Genomic DNA, 24,196 nt, shown 5'->3' with positions numbered 1-24,196 from the left:
TAGGGTCCAAAGGGTCACAAAATTAATCTGAGGGGTTTTAAGGTGGCAGTAATTACACATCCCCCCCTCCACAATATTCAAATATGCTCAAAATATTGATGAAAAATAATAAATAAATAATATAAAATATAAATAAATTAAAAATGACCCCAGCATGAGCCATTGCTCGACTGCTGTGGGTAGATACAGGCAATGTCAAATACTGTAGGCTGCTGTCTCTCTATTTCATTACTTTTAATTATATTAAAAGGTAGAAAACTAGAATATAATATGAGTGTATTCCCTACCATTATAAGCCGTTTGGGGCACTACCTAATCCGTTTTGAATGTAAAATTAGTGTGAAAAGTATCAAAACTAAACTACCATTAAACTGGAGTTGGTCCCCAGTGGATTTCTTTAGCAAGTTTTGTCTTTGAGCGTTTTGGATAGTGTTAATTTATTATCTGCTCTAGCATTTAAATTTTTTGTACACAAATATGGTAATAAAAATGGTCCGAAATGATGTGAAGTTTCATATTTTTAATTTAAAAATGTTAAATTTTCTTGGGGGAGAACATTCAAACCCCATGCCAAATACATGCCCCTAAGTCTTCCACAAACTGCGTACTGTCGGCTATATCACTGTAGATTGTGATCGGTTTTGTAAAGTTTTGGAAAGAGATGATCGCAGAGGAGAATATAGGACCAGAGGAGAGAAGGAGAGAAGGAGATGGGACGAGAGGAGACAATGAAGGAAAGGAGAATAGAGCAAACGCCCCTCCGGCCCACCCAGGTTTACTTTTAAATATGTAAATGAATACAACAATTTGCTAAACCTTGGCCACAATATCTGGACTTGTCTTCATATAATAATGCATATAGATCTCTATCCATATTATTATGGTTGTACTTTATTAATCCATAATCTCTGCAATTATACTTAATTATATCATTATAATGAAACAAGAAAAGGTGAAGGTTAGAAAAAAAAATATAACAATAATAATAATAATAATAATAATAATAATAATAATAATAATAATAATAATAGTAACAATAATAATAATAATAATAATAATAATAAATAAAAAGTTCATCCCATGTGTTGGTGGATTTTTTTATATTTATGTATGTATGTATGTATATGTATTATGTAATGTTTGAGATTTCAAATTCTTAGTTTTTTCTTGGAATTCAAATTCAAAAGTTGAACTTCTGGTATTGCGAATAAAGTATCTGTTTGTTATTATTTATTAGGATATAGTTGATGAAAAAATCCCAAATAACTGAGTCCACTGAATGATATGGGACAGCTGGACTAGCAGAGCTGTGAAACTGTTTGCCAAAAGTTGCCTGGCTATTTCCTTTGATGGTTAAATATAAATTGTATATTAATGCAAACTGTGAATTAGAGTATAACATGCAGTACATTACATGAGCGCCTACAATTGCAGCTGAATGTTCAATAAAGCCCATCGTCACATCTCCAACAGAGCTGAACAAACCTTCACTCGGACGAGCAATAACAACCTGACAACTGAAAGAAACATCCATTCAGCCTGTCAGAAACAACATTTTCCAATAATAAATGGCAGAATTGTTAAAGGTGCTATAATTACTGCTGCTGACTGTGGCTCGCTCTGCCCTGTGATTTAGAAAAACTCTCTGATCCTGCCTCACAAATTGAGCTATGATGCACCTTCAGCGTGGGGAAGATTTCATGTGAATGTGTCTATTTTGCTTTTCCTTTTCACTCAGTGATTCAAGCTATATGCAATTTATGAAGTCTTCCATTTACGGCCCTAAACGCTGAGCTGTTTCTTGGGAACTATCTCCTGGTGCACAGCATGTAATGCATGCTGCATTTTCACTTTGGACGAACCTACAAAGAAAAAGACATCTGCTGACAACATAAACCACAAACCTACCACATGATTAAAAATGCAAACCTTGTGGGCTACCATTTAAATGTTGGCCAAGTATATTTGCATTCATCATTATATAACAATATTTGAAATATACTTACTAAATGAATGCGGCATACCTTGAAATCTTTTTTGCTGGAAGCATTTTTTTTGTGTGGAGGATTTCAAGGCCGGCTTGCCATTTGAAAGCAACAGTGAGAGTGCTCCATATTTTTTTAACAAACCTCAAATCCCTTGCATTTAAATGAGCAGTTTTACACCTTGTGTGTTTCATCTTGAGCTCCGGTTCTCTCACCATCTGTAGCCACCCAGCTTCAAACAGAATAAACAACATATTGTTTCATTGAACCCTGTTTTTCTGTTCTGTTAGCAATTATTCTGATTACGTAGTGACGCCAGAAAGCTAAAGACTTATGTATGATTCTCACTGGCACTGTACTGTTACCCACAGCAGCTTCCCTTTCAGCTCATTCACTCTTTATGCAGCCATCAGGTAGATGCACAATCTCTAATTTGGGTGTCAAAGTGCAATCATGGACGCTATATCCAGGCTGTGGGTAGTTTCATTAAATCTACGCCTGTTGCAGAATAACAGAACAAACTTCTGGGGTTTGGTGTACATTGAACTGGTTGGTTGTGATTCTCAGGTTGTTCTCATACACCGTTTATAGTTATACCTGCGAAAAGTAAGCATACTTGCCCACTCTGCATGTTGATAAGAGTATTAAATATTTTACAAATCTTCCTTTAAGGTACATTTTGAACAGATAAAAAATGTGAGCTTAATTTGCGATTAATCTGAATTAACTATTTTAATCGATTGACAGTCCTAATTGGCTTACAAGCCTTCTTAGAAGTGGGAACCAAATGTCAAATATCTTCCACAGAGATAAACAAAACATTCACATTGGACCTGTCAATTTTTTTTGAAATGATTAATTCACAATCTTAATAAGTTTTTCTTTTTAAGAAAAGCTATACTTTTATTCGGCACCTTTCTAAAAGCTCTGTGGATGTATTACTTTTTTTAAATATTCATGTACATTAAAGTGTTATCAATAAGACCTTTAAATATGTTATATAGTATTCCTATTAATTAGCAATTAAACGTGATTAACTATGGACAATAATACGATTAATGGCGATTAAATATTTGATTCGATTGACAGCCCTAGGATCAGTATATCATCGTACACACTTGAGTTAATGAAGTAAAATAGAAAACAGTTGCACAAAAAAAACCCACCATGTATTATCAGTGTGGCCATTTGGAAGCTGAGAGGAAATCTGTGTTCAACCAGATTATCTCTGCGGCGCGTCAAACAAAGTGAAGGGCAGAGGGAGAAAAAAAAAAACTTCAACTCTCAAACACCAACACGCAATCGCAGTGCAACATGTAGGGCTGTGGCCAAACCAGATTAAATTGAAAGGGGCATTAATTACCCCATCTGATGACTCCTGGCCGGGTGGCAGCTCTCACAACAACAATAACACATAACTCATGTCAAAGGTGGTTTGAAAGTAGCGATTCATTAGAGGCTATTTATAATAGGGAACAGCGGGATGCAGAAGTTCTCCTCACATTTATCTGCATGAGGTCGACGGGCAATAATTGCATCAGCAATATAAGTTATGTGTGTGTGTGTGTGCTCTATTAAAGAAGAATGAATTCAGTTGGAGCACATGTGGCTGTAGGGGTGCGTTGTTAGAAACCTCAACACAGCATGCCTACTGCTGCCGTGGGCGTGATATTGTTGCATTTGTCTGACAGGTATGATGAGATATGAGCAGTGTGGCAAAATAGATGTTGTACAAAAGTCCTGCACCAACTTCAAAAAGTCAAAGTTCATGTCGTTCATTGTCGTAGAGCTGCTGAATTAACTGTTTTTTTTTATTATTATGTGTTAAACATTACAATATCGGTTCAAAACACTGCTGTTTGGTATACATGCATTTTAAATAACAGATGGTGTATGTTGGTCCTTTGGGTTGACATTGCATCTCATCATCTCTGGCGTTGTACCCTTTGACATGTACACTCTGCACTACGTTCATCTGACGCGTCTCACAGGTAGAAAGCTACGCTGCAGGCTCCATGAAGCACAATGAAAACGAGGCTCATTTTATCAAAACACTACACACGGTTCACACAACCACACACACAAGTAGCAGCAGTAACACCTCGGATCTATTGCAAAACTTAACACTTCATTCAAATCTATACAATAAGTTTATAAAAAGTAGGGCTGTCAATCGATTGAAATATTTAATCTTGATTAATCGCACATTTTTGTATCTGTTCAAAATGTACCTTAAAGGGAGATTTGTCAAGTATTTAATACTCGTATCAACATGGGAGAGGGCAAATATGCTCAAATCATAACATGGCAAACTGCAGCCCAACAGGCAACAACAGCTGTCAGTGTGTCAGTGTGCTGAATTGACTATGACTTGCCCCAAACTGCATGTGATTATCATAAAGTGGGCATGTCTGTAAAGGGGAGACTCGTGGGTACCCATAGAACCCATTTTCACTCCTTTGAAAATGGCCATGCCAGTTTTTTTGAAAACAGGCCTCTCGCTGCTACTGTATGTGGGCTTCCATAGTTGTTGTGAAAAAGTGCTCTTTTTTATAGCGCTTATATCCTGATTGATGAGCCGACAATCAAGCAATTAGGTGTTTGGACAGGTGTCACATGTTTTGGCCAATAGAGTGCTACAAAAATGAGTTCTAAAACCTGGAGATAAGTTGGCATTTTAGCACTTCCGGTTCCCTCGTCTGGAGGTCAATGGGTTTTTAGTTAGATCCCTGAAATAAGGTCTGAGGTTAACACAAGCTTAAAAGATTTTAAGGTTTTGTTCTACGACATAAAATACATCAGTAAATATCCCACTCATACATTTTGAAGCCTTTAAGTGTCTTAAAAAAGGCGGTTGCTAACAAGTGGCTAAATGAGGCTGCTAAACGTCATCACGCTGACTCGTCTGCCTTTACAGCCTCGTTGTGTAAACTCACGCTCATGCGACCGTGGTGTAGTTTACTTCTGGCAATTACATTTACTCTTCAACAAATCCTAAAAGTGGTGTTCATTTGTGAAGATTATCTTGCTGAACAAAGCGTGTAAGTATCAGAAACGTGTGTTTGCCACAGAGCTTATTTTCTGCAATAATCCAAAACTCAATGCAAAAATCCTATTGGCTTTTTGTCGAGGGAACCCAGGGCGATGCTAACTTCCTGGTTGGACTACTAATACGTCATCCCTGGAGCACTCCATTGGTCCGTGGGTGCGGCATTTTGTATGGCAATGTTTTGAAATGATAAACAAGTGATTTTATGTCAGATTCCTGTGTCTCAACTGTGTTCCGTGTGTTGCAAAAATTGCCTTTTTGAATTGTAAATTGGATGCACAGCAGAAATGTGTTAACAGTTTTGGAGACTTGAGCTGAGATTTTTCTCTCTGAGTGTCAGTTTCAATAATTGTGTCATTTTAGTGTGTTAGCAACTGAAAAATAAAACAATTATCTTGGAGGAAACTTCTTGAAGGTTATTCATACCATCCATTTTTTATGTGCTTTATTAAATATGTGACCTGACGTTGTTCTGATTCTATTCATTGTGTTTGTTTGGGAGGTGCTGGCCCGACCAGACGCAGTGGGATTAGCTCAAGTTTGGCTTCACAGCAGCACTTTTCGATCGCCATGCTAAGCAGCAGGCTTTCCGTTTCCCCAATTGCTTTGCTGCTGGATGGCCTTTTGTACACCTACATAGCAATCTCCCTCAGGTATTAGGCTGGACTGAGGGAAAGCATAACATTTACATACCATGTGTACCGAGGCTGGAAAATTAGGTGGCAATTATGTAACAATGGGCCATGCATAAGTAAGACATCCAACAGTTATTCAGATAACATATTGCTCCTTCCCAGGTAAAGTACGATCCATCCAGGTCTCATAGGACTTTGATCAAAGAATAGGCAACCTTCTGCTCCAGTTTGTATTGTAATATCCAAAGTGATTTATCTTTTCGGCTGCGACCGATGCTGTGGTGTTCGAAGGATTCAAGGATTGAGATAAAGTCAAAGCTGCAGCAGTGATAGCAGCCTGCAGAGCGGCAGCCGGCATCCTGGTCACTGCCAATCAAACCCAGCCACAGGCCTCCAGAAAAAGCATTATGGACATATCACATCTGTAGTTTCTCACTACACTTATTTTTCATGAGACCAGAATCAGAAATACTTTGTTGATTCTCGGGGGGAAATTGGAACATTATGGTGCCTTCAAATGGGGTCGTGTTTACCGTGTTCACAAGCAGAGTCCATATTAACGCCAGACTCTTGTGGTGTATATATATATATATATATATATATATATATATATATATACGTTTCTTTTTTTTTTATCCCTGTCAGCAGCTATAACCCCATAATATATTATATCTCCAACTGTGTCCCACTGACTTAACAGTACAATCATTTAGTGCATTAATTCAGCTGTGCAATAATCTGGTTTACACTGGCATTAACACTGCATTTATTTATACAGTACATGTAAACTATTATTCTAATAAACTAATATTTCTATTCTAGATTTGGAGCAGAACGTAACTCGGTTTCTTCCCAGGGACCAATAAAGTATTTCTGATAGTTTCCTTGCCGGAGAGAGGGAAGTTCGTCCCAAAGTGGCCGCTGCATTTATACACCTAGACCTTAAAGAATGGTGCCTCATTGAGCTGTAAGAGTGACTACAAATGAAGATGACGAAATAAATTATTTTTGCAAATGATAAATCATCACATTGTTAAATTGATGCACTTATTTTTTTACTTTATTTACGTGCTGTGGTGGTAATCCATCAAATATTTTTTTCGAATATCTTTTTAACCATGTGCAGTGGTGGAATTATTAATTAATAATTATTTCAGAATAATGTTTTTTCTCTATTTATGTGCAGTGGTTGTAAGTATTCATCAAAACATTATTTTTATTATAATAATATTTAAATTTATTTAGGCTATGTGCAATAGGCAAGCACCCTACTGGACTGTAGTGAAGGGGAGACTGTCAAACATGTACTGATAGATTACAAGGTATGATGGATAAAGAAGGAACTAATTGATGGAAAACACTATAACATTGGGGAATCTGCTCGGAAAGACACAATCTTCTTATTAATTATTTAAGGATAACAGGAATAGTATAGATAATTTAGTTTTTTCCCTGTCAAACTACTGCACCAAACTCCAGTCCAGCAGGTGACGGTAATGCTCCTATAACATGGTTTGTCAACCGCCATTAAATCTCAAAGGAGAAGCATGGTGGACACAATGGAAAGACTAACCAAGACGTGTTTGGTGAGTTTTATTTTGTGTCTGTCCAGTTTGAATGAAGTGTGTTTTATGGTGATTTAACAGGACAATTAAGCCCGTCTTTGCTCATTGTAAGAGAGAAACTTGAATTCAAACAGTGTACGGTTGTATGTTTCTGTTTAGGTGTAAGAATATTTCCTTCATTGACATTTTGTGAGTTTATTTTGTTTATTTATCAGGCAGTATGCATCAGCTCTCTCGGGCTGCACTGAGCAGTAATTTATGTCGTCACTTCCGGAGAGCCTCCTTGCTGGTTGGAGATGTGTAACCATGGTAACCCCTGCCAACCTCATGTACACAAAGATGATTGTGAGAATCTCAAAGTCTGAACTAATTTAATAAATATATTACGCCTATCAAAGTGAAATGTTATATTTACACTTAAAGGGACTGTTTGTAACTTCTTACACGCGTAAATCATTGTGGGACGGTGTCCCAGGCGCGCTCACGTATGACTACGCTGTTCAGACTCAGACTCCAACACAAACTACACGGAAGCACCAAAACCACAAAGTTATATCTAATGAAGCCTGTCTTGCAAAACAGTGTTGGCCGAAGGACGCGGGGGAGACCGTAACTTTGGTCTCCAGGGCCGGAGTCTCTGACTTGAGTCTTAAGGTACTTTAATACATTTTGATGCTAATACTTGATTACTTTTACTTGAGTACAATTTTGAATGCACGACTTTTACTTTTAATGGAGTATTTTTAAACTGTGGTATTAGTATTTTTACAAGGTCTGAATACTTCTTTCACCATGGTGTGTGTGTGTAACTGTTGCGTATTTGCTGTTTTGATGGAGGAAGTAAAGCAATAATAACAGGTGACGACTCAAGTTGCATGCAGTATCAATGTTATTCAAATATTTTCATGACATTTTTTATACAAATCACGTCATTTTTTAACAGTTAAGAGATCCGGACAGTTCAGGTACGCCCTCTACACTGCGTGACAGATTCGTCCCTGCACCTCTCACAGGTGAGTTTGTTCCGCAGTGTGGATGGTCGAAACTCTTCGCAAGGGAACTCTTCCCACGCTGCTCCCAGGGCTTCTCTCCAGTATGAGTCCGCTGATGACGCTTTAATTGTTCAGATCGTGTGAAACTCTTCCCACACTGCTCACAGGTGTAGGGCTTCTCTCCAGTATGAGTCCGCTGATGACGCTTTAATTGTTCAGATCGTGTGAAACTCTTCCCACACTGCTCACAGGTGTAGGGCTTCTCTCCAGTATGAGTCCGCTGATGACGCTTCAAAGTTGCAGATAGTATGAAACTCTTCCCACACTGCTCACAGGTGTAGGGCTTCTCTCCAGTATGAGTCCGCTGATGACGCTTCAAAGTTGCAGATAGTATGAAACTCTTCCCACACTGCTCACAGGTGCAGAGCTTCTCTACAGTATGAGTTCGCTGATGACGCTTTAAATATCCAGATTGACTGAAACTCTTCCCACACTGCTCACAGGTGCAGGGCTTCTCTTCAGTATGAGTCTGCTGATGAACCTTTAAATATCCAGATTGACTGAAACTCTTCCCACACTGCTCACAGGTGCAGGGCTTCTCTTCAGTATGAGTCTGCTGATGAACCTTTAAATGTCCAGATTGACTGAAACTCTTCCCACACTGCTCACAGGTGTAGGGCTTCTCTCCAGTATGAGTCCGCTGATGACGCTTCAAAGTTGCAGATAGTATGAAACTCTTCCCACACTGCTCACAGGTGCAGAGCTTCTCTACAGTATGAGTCCGCTGATGACGCTTCAAAGTTGCAGATAGTATGAAACTCTTCCCACACTGCTCACAGGTACAGAGCTTCTCTACAGTATGAGTTCGCTGATGACGCTTTAAATGTCCAGATTGACTGAAATTCTTCCCACACTGCTCACAGGTGTAGGGCTTCTCTCCAGTATGAGTCCGCTGATGACGCTTCAAAGTTGCAGATAGTATGAAACTCTTCCCACACTGCTCACAGGTGCAGAGCTTCTCTACAGTATGAGTTCGCTGATGACGCTTTAAATATCCAGATTGACTGAAACTCTTCCCACACTGCTCACAGGTGCAGGGCTTCTCTTCAGTATGAGTCTGCTGATGAACCTTTAAATGTCCAGATTGTCTGAAACTCTTCCCACACTGCTCACTGGTGCTGGGCTTCTCTCCAGTATGAGTCCACTGATGACGCTTGAAATGTTGAGATAGTTTGAAACTCTTCCCACACTGCTCCCAGGTGTGAGGCCTTTCTCCAGGGTGGATACGCTGACGAGACTTTAGATGCTCTGAGAAAGACAGGTCACGGCGGTACGGTTTCTCAACAGTGTCGGGACGCTGATGTGGATCTCTTTGTCCTCCCATTAAACTCTCCTCACCCTCACCACAAGATCCGGCTGGATTTGTGGGCGTCTGTTTGAATGAATGAAGCAAAAATATATTCAGAAAGAGAAAGATAGAAAGCGTGCATGAGGATATTAATTGGTGGAGCTCACTACTAATTAGGTGCTAGGTAGATTCACCTATCTCCCGATTCGATACTATCATGATACTTGGTTGCCGATTCAATATGTGTTGCGATTTTTAAGAATTGTGATTCTACAAGAATTGCGATTCGATAGTAAGAATTATTGCGATTTTAGATGACTTTTTTAACACTAGACCATGAGAAAAAGTTGAATCATACACTTCTAGAGATTTTTACTTTGTAAAATATCTAAATGAATACAGTAAAAATGTTTGATTTTCAGCATGTATGTAGTCAGAGATGTCCTGAAGTAAAAAATATCCATCATCAATTATTTATAATTTTTTTTTCAAGCAACCCAAAAAACAGAAGGTAAAGACATTTCCCTCACAAATTAATCGTAATTTCTTTTTGATTTATAAGGGAAATGTAATGTTTTCTACTTATCACTTCAGCTCGCTGCGGTTTGTTTTGGTTGACGGATACGGAAAAGATATGACTTCACGTTACTCAGACTACAACAATGAAAGCGGTAACTTCCTTCTACCTCCACATAGATTCAAATTAAGTAAATATATCGATTCTGGCATTAAAAAATTGATTTCAAAAATCATAAAAAAAGAAATTGCGATACATAGGTGAATCGCTTTTCTTTTCCCACCTCTACTAATAATACAGGAAGAAGTGCCCTGTCAATAAATAGTTTTACATATTAAAGCACCAGAGAGTGCAGTATGGCACTCAGCAAAGGAACAAAGACATGCATTGTTTTAGTCATCCTGAACATTATAAAATGTGCTTGTACATAGTTTAAACCACAGTTAGGTACATTTCATCCAGTCTGTTAGCTGGAAACAGCCTGGTGGCTACAGGCAAGATCTTCTTTAAACAATATCCTGCAGATTGTGTTTTCACTGACAGATTTTAAGCTCTGTGATTGGATGTTTCTTGCAGAAATGCACTTTGGGAGTCGTAGTTAACATCTACCTCAACGTTTTTATGTACACAGGCTTATACATTTGACTCGTTCTCAAAGAACCAGATATTTTCTGTGAGTTGCGTAACATTGTCTATGGGAAAAATGAAGGGAACTTTAACTTCAGTTAAATAAAAACAACAAAGTCTTTGTTGTACCTTACCTCTGCTGATGAGCTCATTGTGCTGCTGGTGGTGTTTGTCTTCTCTTCTCCCAGATATCCCTCCATCTGTGAGTCAACTCTGTCATCATAAAAGGAAGACAGTATGACAGGGAAAACAAGAATAAGCAAGATAATCCAGTCTGACACGTGCAACTTTGAAAAATAACATTATTCCTCCCTGCGCTTTATGTTGTGCATTTTTTAAATAATTTCACTTTATAAGATTGAATTAGCTATATTTGAAAAATATTTGTGAAAATAATAAAAATTATAAAACAATTTATATTTAACATTTATCATTAAAAAGAAAATACTTAAGAAGTGTATAACTTCTGTATATACAGCTAAAGCAAGAGAGAGCTATGTTTATTTAAAGCTAGCAGGTGAAGCCATGGTTAACCTGGGCTAAAGCTAAACCCACATATGGTAAGTTAGTTTGCTATCCCACATGAATAAGGCAGTAGCTAAATCCAATCATTATATTGAGAATAAGTAACACCAGCTAAACTAGGTAAGTTTAACACAGTAGAAGCAACTGCACATCAAACAATTAAAGTGCTATTCCAATCCAGGCAAAATGCAATTTTGAATTAAACAGTATTTTACAACACAGAGTCTTACGTTTTGAAGAGGAAGATGTGCTTCCACTTCATAAGAGGACCAGTTACAATTTACAGAACAAACCAAATAAATCAGCTGATTTCTATAAAGTCAAAGCCAAACTGTTTTACAGTTCTTACAGTGTAACATTAAACATTAAACTCTACAACAGCTGCACAAAGCTCATCTGTTCTCACCGTTTCTGTGTTGATGAAGTTTAACAGACTCCTGCAGGTGATGGGTGTTTTCTCCTCATGAAGCTCAGAGTTGCACGTTTGACAGATGCAATGGCGGTTTCCACGGTAACCGTGACTGAATCTGATCCAAGAAAACATTTTTCAAACATGAACACGCCAGACCACGATGCAGACTGTTGCCATAGATATAAAACAGTAGATGTGACTTGCCATTCTGGGATGGAACCATATGGCGGCCATCTTTCCTGGGTCCAGTTTTATGGTGCCTTCCAATGAAACTCGTGAGCTTGTGTTTATAACATGGGAAGTTGTGTACGCAATATGCTCGGCGTTCAAGTGGTTAAGTCGTGAGAACAAGCTTCCCACCAGTATGTAAAGTAATATGTAACATTTATAAATAAATTAAAGTTAGCTTCACTTTTAGCAGCTGCAACATTAACGTGTTAAACACATTAATGCATTAATGACTATAATCCAATAACATAATATATATATTAATATGCAATTATACGTATCAAAACAAGATGTTTTCTAATCTCAAAAAACTCCAAAAGGCTTCATTTGCGTATTAAAAAATTGCTAAAATTGTGACTCCTCTTACCTGATATCAGTTTCATATCTTGTCACCTTTTTCACTACTCTAGAGTTGCACAGCAAGAGTGGATTGCTGCACTCATCTGATCCTAATCTGCTGCATACTATGCCTGTTATCTTTTTACCTGATTAGCTTCAGGAGCTTATATGACCAAAAGGCGCTATGTGATGCCATGGAGAGGAGTGGGGGCTCTTAATGCGACACATTTTATGTTACACACACACCTCACAAAGCTATTGTGAATGCATTATAATAAAATGTTTCATTAAAGCACTTGGTAAATAATTATTTTCTAGAGATTTTCCATTATATCCTACATACTTTTGCCAGTATGGCCTCGTAGTTGGCATTAAATTTCATTTTAAGTGGTCTTAAAAACTCTAAAATTTCACTTGGAGAACCTTGGGGGTACCCAGTTTATTACATTTTCAGGAAATTATTACATGATTGGGTGCTATTAACCTTTTTATCTCGGTGTTGGAAATGTCACTCTTTTGTTGTTTCTTTAATGCACATTCATTCTTCCCTCTTTAGAAATTGTCTCTGGAAAAAAACAGTTTCTTTATTGACACAGCCTCGAATACACGTTAATGTTTCTCTGTGGTTACTTGGGAAAGCACCACCTGAGATGCTCTAAAACACATTGGAAGGTTACCATGACATTATGAAAATATGTGTGAAAGAGTGCCTTAGCAGAATACTGATTAGACAGTGGAATTAAATTGGATCAATGGCAAGGATGAGCTCTTCTTTTATCCCTTGTACTACCTTCATCCTGCGATGTTGTAAGGGCTGGGACATGACTTTATCCTTGTCACAGTACGGCTGTTCTGTTGACTTTTTCTTTTTTTAGCCTCGCTAGTGACATGGCTTCAGGGATGGTGATGTTGGTCTGTCAGTCCGTCTGTTTCACTGCTGGTCTATCAATGCAACAATTTGCTTCAAATTTTGACTTTCAGGTTCCTCAAAACATGAATCCTCAGGACTTTGTTGATCCTCTGTCTTTTCATCTAGCCCCAGCAACATATCAAAACCTCCACTTATCAAATACTTTATTTCATGAAAAGGACCTCTAAAACATAAGATTGAGTTCCTGTCAGCCTCTTCTGCACTTCGAGATTGATGTTAACTTAGAATGCTAACATACTAAACGCTGGTCCCTGTCATAGCTTCCTTTTAGATTATGACATTTACCTTATTTTCAAGTCAAAACTGAAAAATACGTTGAGTAGTGGCACCAGTGTTGTGAGCAGTAGGCAACATCCGGGTCTAAGAATTGAAGCCAATGCAGAAGTGCCTTAAACTTGCATTATTTCTAATATCCACTTCTTTTTGACTCCTCTGGTTGCAAAATGAAGTCTGATTGTATAGAAGTTTATGAGAAAATGACCCTACTTCTCACTTGATTTATTACCTCAGTAAACATTGTAAACATGAGTTTATGGTCTCAATTGCTAGTTTCAAGTCTTCTTCAATACAGCATGATGTTCGTTTAATAAATTATGGTCCCATTTAGAGTCAAATAGATGATTAATCAGGGGATGCTTTAGGGCGTGGCTACCTTGTGATTGACAGGTCGGTACCACGGCGTTGTCCGGTCTAAGTGTTGTCAAGTGTTAGAACTTTCACAGTGTGTTTCCAGGTCGTAGAAGTTAATTGTTAAATTTTGGTCGCCTAAACAAGACATTTGAGGACGTCATCTTGGGCTTTGGGAAACATTTATCAACATTTTTCACCATTTTCTGACATTTTATAGATCAAACAACTAATCGATCGATCAAGAAAATAACCATTAGTTATAGCCCTAAACAGGTCTATCATAAGGCAGTTTGTGCTGATTATATTACTGCTGCTGTGCAACAAATTCCCCCTCAGCAATAATAAAGATAACCTTACCTTACCGTAAAAGTGTGTGCCACCTTTTATGTATTTGGCAAAATGCACCTGAGATGGAGGAGAAAAATTCAAAACCTTCAAATGATTAAACTGCTGCTGACAGAAATGGTGGTGGGGGAATACTGAAGCTGGAAATCACACAAATTCTATCACAAACACGCTCGCAAACAAACGCTCTTTGGTTGGTGTCTGACGATCTAATAATTGCGACAGATGGATTTCTGATAAGGAAAGTGTGAGGAAACGGGAGCTCATTGTCACCTTGAGGCAGGGCAAGAGAAGTGACAAAATGTTCTCATTACAGAAAATAAAGGAAATGACAAAATACACAGCACAAAGGCGGTCCTTTATTCATCTTTTCATCGGATGTTTTCTTAGCCAGGATCATTATTCGATGCAGGAGGAGGGATAGAAGCAGAGCTCCACAGTGTTGCTGTGCAATATTTCTAAAGGTAGAATAATGGGAAGGAGAGCAAGAAGCGTATAGATCCAGATCCTGGCACAATGGTGAGGATTTAAAAAAAAAAAATGTTTGGCGAAAAACAGCAGACTGTAGCTCTTTGTCTAGTTGTATGCTTAATTGAACGCAGCATAACTGAGCCCGACAGAATATTTGAATACTTGTAGAATAGTTGTGCCTGGATTTATACACCTCACACTCTGCAGAGGTGGATGTTTCCACCTTTTTGTTGTGCCAACTGCAGAAAGTACTGTCGTGTGGAAGCAGAAATTTAGCATCTGGAGGTCAAGATAGTGGATAGGTGTATAGCATCTTCAACTTCTATGCAGGGACCAGAGTTTGTGTCCCATCACGGATCTGAAATCGGTGTTTTTATGAACTGTAACGATGACATTTCCCTAATCTTAACTGAGTGTTTTATTTTGCCTAACCTTATCCATCCTCTAATTTGTTTTCCACAGGATGAAAACAGAAATGTGTCTGGAGAGGGAGGAAGAAATACACACTCCAAAGATGCTACCACTTACCAGGTGAGCTTTGATTTTAATGGGCTCAGTAGGCTACCAGTCAGATGTAGAACTGAGTTGAAGATTTTACTAATTACTTTTTGATCTATTAAATTCTGATAATCCTGAGCTCCAGTAGTGCAAGAAGTATTTAGATCATTTTCTTAAGTAAGAATACCAATACAACAAAAATGACTGGCATATTACAGTGGGCAACATCCGGGTCTGAAAAGTGAAGCCAATGCAGAAGTGAGTTTATGGTCTCAATCGCTAGTTTCAAGTCTTCTTCAATACAGCATGACGTTCATTTAGTAAATTATTATCCCATTTAGAGTCAAATAGACAAAATACACAGAAATTTAGAGTGGAAAAGTGTCTTTGGTAGAACTGCTAACAACTCAAGCCCCCTTTACACATTGCAGTATAATGCGTCTCGTATCCAGATTGTATCTAGATTTGATTTAACCTGATTACATTTAAACCCGGTATTAATATGTGTCTCCAGTATCCACATTGAGATCCGATCGCTCTGTCTTAAAGGGCTGAGAGGAAGATACCGGAGATTGCACGGACACATCTGCTTCAAAACAGCGCCCTTTAGGGGGAGAGGACCCGCAAACGTGACTTTGAGGTATGTCTACACTCGCACATACACACTGGGATGAGGAGAGGAGACGCTGAGCGTAGACAAGAGCGGTGGCAGTGATCGCTCTGGTCATGACGGTCCTGTGAACGGAAGAGCTCGCTTTAAGTTGAACCCTGCCCCCTAACACACACACACCCAACTTAACAAAGCTTTGAATATTCTGCTGGAGATTACTACTGAAGCTCCGGAGCCCAAAAAATGGTACTCATGGTTCCCTAGCATTACAAATTTACACCCACGAGCACCTTCAGGAGACCGGCGTTCGTGTTCTGTGTTCAATCAGAAGTAGTTTTGTAGTAGTCGATCTTTTCCTAAGCCTAATTAAGTAGTTTTCTTGTGTAAACCTAAGGAAGTTGTTTCCTGTGAAGACAGAAGTTTATTTTGAAAAGACTGTATGCATTTAACGAGCGGAAATTTACACGTGTTGCTGGACATTTGTAGGAAAACGAACAATACTTTTTCGTATGATATCATACGAACCGTTGTATGAGGATACGTTGACTTTTTACTGTTCTCATTTTAACATTGTTGTTTGATTGTTTCTAGTTGCTTCATGCTGTATATTATAATATGTTTTATGATATTCTGTATTGTAAAACTTCTATGCTCTTTTTGGATAAATGCCACACAGATGGAATTTATTGTTGATATTATTGTTACTACATTATATTACACCAATATAATGTGCGTAATTTGCAGTGGCACGACATTTTTCACACTGGGCTGAAATCACCCAACAGACTGAGACCTGAAATTATCACAAATCACTTCCACATTCCCAAATAGTATTTGTCCCAGGTGAGCAGGGCTTTGGAGCCGCCGGTGGAGTGTCTGCCGGGTTGTTTTTGACAGGCAGCTATTGCAGCGGCTGGGCTTTACTGAATAACACTTAACAATGGGTCCCTTGAGCGACTTTGGCATTTTAGAGCTCATTTTCCGGCTGAGTGCAGGTATGGACAAAGGTAAATCAGGAAGTCGTGATGAGGCCAAGCCTTGTCAAAGTGTTGGTGCTGAAAAAACAGAGTGCAGTATGGAAGATGGTCCGAATCACAGCAGCTCTTCTTCGGAAACGCCATTAACCACCAGCTGTTTCCCTGTCTGTCGCGCCGCTGCCACGTATTCTGCACACCTTTCATGTGGAATAACCTTGTTTATCCCGTCTCTTTCAATAAGTTCACAACAGCTTGCCTAATGATTAAACAGAGACAGAAGAATGAGAGGGAAAGAATGGAAATGTGTCATCTTGACTGGTCTGTGACCACATCCCCACTTTAGTCGTTTTAGTCGTTCATTAATCATACTGGGTGTCATCTTTGCAGCAGCTGTGCGGCGCACCAGTCTTTAAAATCAAGTCAATTTCAAGTCAGAGAGACACACACCAGCAAATGCTTCTTTCTTTTTTTAATGACTGCTTAAATTGACTTGCTTTTGAAGTGCTTTTGTTTGTGAACTGGAGGTTGTTGGAAAATGATGAGACCTTGTGCGGGACTATTTCAACATTTTGAGAAATAGGCCTCTCTTACCAAGAGTTAGATGAGAAGATCGAACACATTAATTAGTGAGCTTTAGAGGTGCTGTTAGATGGGCTTTGTTTCTTGTGAACAGAGCCAGGCTAGTTTTCTTCCTCTTCTTTGTTTCCGGTCTTTATGCTAAGAGGTTGTTTGATGGGGTTGCAATAGGGGAGGGACATACATCTTTAACTTTGCGTAACGTTACCTTGGCATCGTTGCCAGAAGAAGTGGATGTAGCTGGTGCCGCTGTACGGAGATGTGCCACCAATGGACAGCCACAATACCCAATTTGTTGGTTTTGTATGGTAGGAGAGGTGGCTGTCATCATGCAACCATATTCTGCTGAAGTGCACACACACAGCTTGTGTGATGATGTGATTATTTCTATGGAGGATTTACATTTTGTTAATAAATTAGCTGTTTCTTTTGATGACAGCTTGCACTCCCTCTGTGCTGGATGCTCGTTGCATTGGCTGGACTAATTTAGCATCTTATATTTTTTTTTTCAAATGTGAGAGTGAGTGGGTTGACTGTCTCTATGTGTATCAGCCCTGTGATAGTCTGGCGACCTGTTCAGGGTGTACTAAACGTAATGGTTGGAAAAAAGGTCAGCCTTGGCTTTTTATTTTCCCCAATGCTACCTACTTTTGGTGCGAATATGGTTATTTATGGTGGAGGGAGGATCATGCAGTCAGTCAGGGAGGCTCAAGGAAAAATATTTGTAGCTCTGGGGAGGATCAAGATAAAGGAAAAACCTTTAACAACACCTCCGTAGGAGGGGGGGTTTTGATAAACAAGCTCTATTTTGATGCTTTTTATGCACCGTGGCACCTTATTTGCATGCAAAATACATTTCCTAATCATTAAACTGTTGTTTAATGTTGCAAGATAGTACACAAAAGGAACATTTGGGTTAAGCACATACAGTATATGTCCAATAACAACGATGATAATAATAAATCACAACCCCATAAAAGATTACAGATAATCATATTGTTAGCTGTATGTAAGCTATAGCTTTATATGTATTACTGCAACAAACAGATGGTAAAATATTTCTACCAACGAGTACTGCAAAAAGTTAATTTGTACTGCTAGCACTACTGCCATAGTCCATTATTTACATGCATACATTAACAAGGTTAAAACAGAAAGAGGATTTCCTTGATCAGCATAAAATGAAATAAATAAATGACTTCTATAAAGTAAAGTTGTCTGCAGTATGGAGGTGGAGTAGAGGAGTTCTCTCCAAGGACCAAAGCAGAAAATAAGGGACTCCTTATGTTGCACGTGCCTTTGCTTGGCAGCACTCTCACGTCTCTCCCAAAGCACTGAACAGAAGGGGGATAAGAGAGCTAGAAAGTCTTTAGCTGTGGAAGACTTTTCTTTTTTTGTTTTGTTATGATGGATAGGCCAGTGCAGACTGAGTGCCGTGATGTGTGTCTCTGGGAGTGCTGTGTTGTGACCAGTGGGGTCGCTCATCGATTCCCAGCCATCTCTACTAAACCACTAATAAGACACTTGGCATTTTCCCTAGTGCTACATTACTCCCTTTGTGAGCTTCCTCTACCTCTTTCAGTTATTGGAGAGGCTCAGAAAGTGTTTGTGTGTGTGCGTCTTCTGTGTCTGTCTAGGTTTGTGTGTCTGTCTGTGCTCCCTGCAGACATATGCGACTGTATGTGATAGCATCATAGTCTGTTATGTTTAGCGTGTGCGCATGTACACAGTTTTGTGTTCGTGTCTGTACGCACATGTGTGCATATGTCAGGAAAAGATAGATGACATGGTGTGAGGCTGGTAACGATGCAGAAATCCTGATGGAGACGGAGAAGTCCACTGTGAGGAGAGGGCTCGGATGAAAATGTCACCTTGGAAGCCATTCGGGGGGCTCGGCGAGGTTTTGCTCCCTCGGCGAGCCCCAGAATGTCATCTGACTTGGAGGAGAATCGCCAGCGAGTATCGTCTGATGTCTAAGGAGGAGGATTAGATGCAGTGTTGGTGATGAGATCAGCTCAGACAGATGGAGTATTTATTCAAGCGAGAAGTTTGAGAAACCAAGTCAAATTGACATGGAAGCTTACCGCACTGTGTATTCACTCTCAACTTCGCTGCCAACTGCTGCAAGCTAGAACCGCTGTGAAATCAAAGACATGCATAAATTAGCTATCATGTGTTTAATATATTCTGCAGCGCTGCTAATTTGCACTCAGCGATATTCACACTTTGTGGTATTTGTCATGCTGCCCACTTAGCGTATTAGCAGTTTGTCCGGCGTGCCACACTCCATAGGCTCCTAAGTGTTTAGCATGATTGTCAGAAAAGCCAGAGTGCCGCAATTATCTGTGTTATTGCCAAATGTGCAACAAGTTTAATAGCCAGAACATTAGGAAGTATGCGGCCGATTGTTATCACTCAACTCCATACATCTGTATTCCCAATCCTGAGCAGAGAGAGCCACTGACATGAGCATGAAAAAGATACACAATAACCCCAGGCTGGGTGTCTCAAGGCCAGCGACCTCCATGGTAATAAATTTGTCTGAGGAAAAAACGATGACAAATAAAGGCCTTTAAATGTTCCTATTTTCTACACAACATGTCAGAAAGAATTGATGTCTCACTATGCGGTGCCACAAATTACCCCCTGAGAGAAAAACAGCTCACTGCAGACAGCTGAGTGTGGGGGATCCACTCCCTCTGGAGAAGTCGCTCTCAGACTGATAGGCTTGCGTGCAATTCGGCGGACCTGACTGCACCTTCCACCCACAAGGCTCGGCTACTTCCTTATTGGTGCAATGCAGACACCTTAGGGGAATATTCCTCCCCAGCTATCTTCGACGTTTTTCGTTTTAGAGGTCCTGCTGCCAACTCAATTACTGATGGCTTTTACACTCCAGCAACATGCCTCCTTGGTGCCCACGCTTGTTGCGTACAGTAAATCTGGAGGCAATATTTTGTATTACCATATTTAGGTTTTTCCATTTGGTATGTAGAGTCAAAGATAGCTCGGGGGCATCGAGCTTTGGTTTAAAATCAGATACAGTCTAAGTGCCTGCGAGTGTCTCGCTGTCCACAAATCCCCCCTGCTTCCCACCGTGTGTCCTGCAGATTGGTTTAGTGCTGCTCCACGCTCCAGACCGGGCTTCATTAACTGATAGCAGCAGAGATGGAGATATCATGGAGACATGAGTGTGTCGAGAGAGCAGCCAGATAGAAAAGAAGGTCTCCAGGGATACACCACAGTGCACCACCTATACACGTATTTCTCTTCCTCCCATGCTGAATAAAACCATAATGATCATTAAAGGACACATATCCATATTAATCTAACCGGAAAAGGGGTTAATAGGGTTACCGATCAATACCGGTGACTCAATTACGTAGCACAGTGTTGATTTTCTGGGTTTCCGACTCACTCGCTCACCATCTTGCTCGTAATTTACTCCTGCAACTCGCACAAACATTTATAAAGCAGCATTATTATTCAAGCATTTGCCACCGTGACATATCGGCGGCCTTTTCACCCTCACTTTTGTTGAGTTCGTGCTCTAAGTATCCACATTTCTTCTCTTTCTTTGGGTCATTTATAGGCCACGGAAAGCTGTACCAGAGAGTTACTGTTGGCATTTGAAGTGATTGCCGGGTGATTTTTGAAGGACTGTGTTTTGACCCGCATTAAGATTGTTTTTTATCCAAAGAGCATCCAGCAGCAAGTCAAGACGAGTTCTAGCTTCCTATCTTATAGGAACAGCAATTTCATTTGCCACTTGAAGGTCATTGCACAAAAGCCATGTCAGTGAGATAAATATTGACTCAGAATTTTCTTAAGGATCTCTGAATCTAGATATTGTCCACTTATTTTTTATATCTACCAACAGTGAAGAGGTTCACCCAGTCAGCCCTGACCAATTTGGTGCCCTAGGTGAGATTTTAGCAAGTGCCCCTTATGTATTGATTTTAGACTCTTTTTAGGGGTGCTCAAGCACACCTAAATTTCATCTCAGTACCCCTAGATAATATTTATAAAACCCTCTTAACACCGGCGGTATCACTGGCGATCCCGGCCGACATTTCTGTCTATTAAGAGGCTTTAGCTGGCTCAGTCTTAAAATGAGTGAAGATATTGGTATCATATGAAACTAGAGAACCAAAGGAATCCATTTGTATCAACCATGTTATGTTGGTTTGTTGAGAATGAGGATAAACTACACTCCAAAGTTAGGCTAAATTTTGGTGAGGGAAAACTGGCATGACGATTTTCAAAGGGGTCCCGTGACCTCTCATCTCAAGACAATTCCACCATAACTTGATGCAGGGAATGTAGAATTCACCAGAATGAAGGACATTAAGTAGCTAATGCTCAAATGGTGGGAGTAACTGACAACTCTAGCTAGCCATTAAATTAGCAAACATTACTATCATCCAAAGAAAGCCGACACTAGTCTGCTCCAACAAATCTACTATGCAGCACACTCAAAATGATGTTCTAGCTTAATTCCCAAACACCTGAATAGTCTTTCCAATTCTGGGCAATCCAGAAAATAGGGCCTATTCAATAGGCTACATAGTTATGTTTTGTGGGCTTTTTTTATATTTTGAAATAATAGTAGTAAAATTATATAAGTAAAAAGTCGTAAAAGTTATAAATTTAGATTATTTTTCCTGCCCTCATTTGGGGCGCCCAGTGGTCAACCTCCGGATCTGTGAAGCCAGTGCAGAAGTGAAGCCAGTGCAGAAGTGCTTTAAACTTGCATTATTTCTAACAGCCAGCAGGGGGCGACTCCTCTGGTTGCAAAAAGAAGTCTGATTGTATAGAAGTCTATGAGCAAATGAGCCTACTTCTCACTTGATTTATTACCTCAGTAAATATTGTAAACATGAGTTTATGGTCTCAATCGCTAGTTTCAAGTCTTCTTCAATACAGCATGATGTTCATTTAGTAAATTATGGTCCCATTTAGAGTAAAATAGACCATAAAGCAGGGGATGCTTTAGGGCGTGGCTACCTTGGGATTCACAGATCGCTACCACGGCGTTGTCTGGTCTGGGAGTTGTCCGTGTTTTCGTCTTTGAACTTTAACCCTTTCACAGTGTGTTTTCAATCCATGAAAGTTAATTATAACCTTTTGGTCGCCTAAAAATATCTTATTCAGCATTTGGTTGAACTTAGCTCCACCCTCTCATGTCACTTCTGGTTGCAAAAAAACGAGATAGCGACAGCCAAAATGCCAGACTCGGGGCTTCAAATCTGCAGTCCACAAACCAATGAATGACGTCACGGTGATACGTCCGCTTCTTATATCCAGTCTATGGGGGCGCCCCTATGGATGGATGGCACCCCTAGTATTCACCTATATCACATAAGCCTAGGGCCGGCTTTGGGTTCCCCCTATGAATATAGATGTTTGTGGCAAATGTAGTTGTTTTGACATATGTGTTTTACAACCATCCTTAACATTTGTCAGAGCTATCAACTCAGTGCTGAGCTATGGTTTCAGAAATCTGGGGGTGTTTTTCTTCCCTGAGGTTAAATGTCTGACTGCATCTAAATGTCAATAGTAAAAAAAACTGAGAAAAACAACTAGATTAGAAATGCCGACTATATATGCATTATGATCTTTATTTATTCTTTGCTCAAAGCATACAGTCTCCTCTCTCTGTCCATTACTTTATGCACTTGGGTATTTGTGTGATTTATCAGGTAATTGGTGTGACTCAGTTAGTCTCCAGGGACCATTACAGAGGATTACCGACCATTACCTTTTCCAGCTTTAAGACGTGGTGTCATTCAGCATTTAATGCATTTAAATCAAGTATTTCCACCATGGCTAGTCTGTTTTAAAACAGTAACTAGTACGTGTTTTTTATAGAGGAGATATATCCAATTTATGAAGTTTCTCTTTATTGATTGTTGGAGCCTGCAGTGTTCCAGAACAGTAGCTGATGCAGGAGGCTGATATGAGGCTGAGAGAGGACCCGAGGAGGCTCTATTATGTTTCCAAAACCTCGCTCGCTGTTGGAAAGGGGAGAGTTCAGTTTAATTAGGGACGTTGAATGTTGCTTTTTATGAGGCCTGGAGGGGCTGCTCTGCTCCTCTTCCTTCTGCATACTTAAAGATCCCAACACTTTTGTTGAGAGGAACGAAAGAAAAACCTGCAAATAAAAGCTTTGAACGATCGATGGTAAAATCTCAATGGTACCATTTAATCTTAAGTGAACGGGTTAATTGCAACAGGTCACTAATTGCACGCTTAGTGTGATGATGCCTATTATGCTCAAGATTTACTATCTCATGCTTTTACAAGGGCAAACATAAGTATTGGCAGGATGATTGGTGTTTGATGTCTTTCGAAATGACATTCATTGTTTCCAATAACTTGAAGCGAAATTTGGCCGTAAAAGCAATGGTCATAACAACATCTCAATAATGGAAACCATAAAAGCCAGCACCTTAATGAAAGGTCACTGTTAATGGCTGCCAAGCTATATTTTGTGTCACTCAAAGTGCCCAGCCTTGACGGTAAATTTCTCTAAAAAGAACAAGAACAATTGTGAACAGTCTCCTTACGTCAGTTACTAAATAGCTGTACAATTGTTGCGGCATGCCATTTACATTTTCCAGTTCATCTGGAGACGCCTCCGTCCAGGGATCTATCATTTATGGAGAATTGTTATACAGCTGGCGGAAAACATCTTATAGAGCTCTCAAAGCATCAGAGCAGCAATGAGGATTCAGATGGGAGAACTTATTCCCTCTTAATAAATATACATGAACATTAAATCTTAGTAAACAATAAAAAAAAACAACTTCAACACAATAGGAGAAGGTTTTAGAAATGGAAGGAGCTGCAACAGAAAATAGCATCGACATGAGCTACCTTATGTATGAATATGATGGGATGTTATTAGTCAAACAGCTGATGAGTGAGCCACTA

General features: G+C 39.5%; 1 protein-coding gene and 2 long non-coding RNA genes across 6 annotated transcripts; 2 read left to right on the top strand and 1 right to left on the bottom strand.

The window, feature by feature from the left end:
* Positions 1–8,105: 8,105 nt before the first annotated feature.
* On the bottom strand, positions 8,106–11,788 carry LOC119500901 (oocyte zinc finger protein XlCOF26-like). Of its 4 annotated transcripts, none has more exons than XM_037790903.1 (5): positions 11,650–11,788; positions 10,853–10,931; positions 8,852–9,658; positions 8,457–8,599; positions 8,106–8,372 (listed from the first exon to the last, which is right to left on the bottom strand). In XM_037790903.1, the coding sequence occupies exons 2-5, from the start codon at positions 10,916–10,918 to the stop codon at positions 8,171–8,173; spliced, it is 1,218 nt and encodes a 405-aa protein (XP_037646831.1). In that variant the 5' UTR covers positions 10,919–10,931; positions 11,650–11,788; the 3' UTR covers positions 8,106–8,170. The 4 variants fall into 4 exon arrangements, with proteins under 4 accessions (XP_037646831.1, XP_037646832.1, XP_037646828.1 ...); XM_037790904.1 differs by having other exon boundaries at positions 8,457–8,515; XM_037790900.1 differs by having other exon boundaries at positions 8,106–8,599.
* LOC119500902 lies at positions 8,635–9,311 on the top strand. The gene is made up of 2 exons (XR_005209711.1): positions 8,635–8,981; positions 9,150–9,311. It is a non-coding gene; the product is annotated as an uncharacterized LOC119500902 (long non-coding RNA).
* A 105-nt stretch (positions 11,789–11,893) lies between the features above and the next one.
* Positions 11,894–23,433, top strand: LOC119500903. The gene is made up of 3 exons (XR_005209712.1): positions 11,894–12,033; positions 15,062–15,130; positions 23,179–23,433. It is a non-coding gene; the product is annotated as an uncharacterized LOC119500903 (long non-coding RNA).
* Positions 23,434–24,196: the final 763 nt, after the last annotated feature.

Source organism: Sebastes umbrosus, chromosome 13, assembly GCF_015220745.1.
Source record: "Sebastes umbrosus isolate fSebUmb1 chromosome 13, fSebUmb1.pri, whole genome shotgun sequence".
Lineage (NCBI taxonomy): Eukaryota > Metazoa > Chordata > Actinopteri > Perciformes > Sebastidae > Sebastes > Sebastes umbrosus.
The sequence above is the reverse complement of the archived record's forward strand: the minus strand, read 5'-3'. Positions and strand labels throughout refer to the sequence as shown.

Excerpts from the sequence above, each read along its gene's own strand:
- LOC119500901 (XM_037790900.1), bottom strand. The coding sequence starts at position 10,918 with ATGGAGGGATATCTGGGAGAAGAGAAGACAAACACCACCAGCAGCACA. Across the intron at positions 9,659-10,852 it reads CAATGAGCTCATCAGCAGAG|ACGCCCACAAATCCAGCCGG; the intron begins GTAAGGTACAAC and ends TCATTCAAACAG. Across the intron at positions 8,600-8,851 it reads GTCAATCTGGACATTTAAAG|CGTCATCAGCGGACTCATAC; the intron begins GTTCATCAGCAG and ends GCAACTTTGAAG.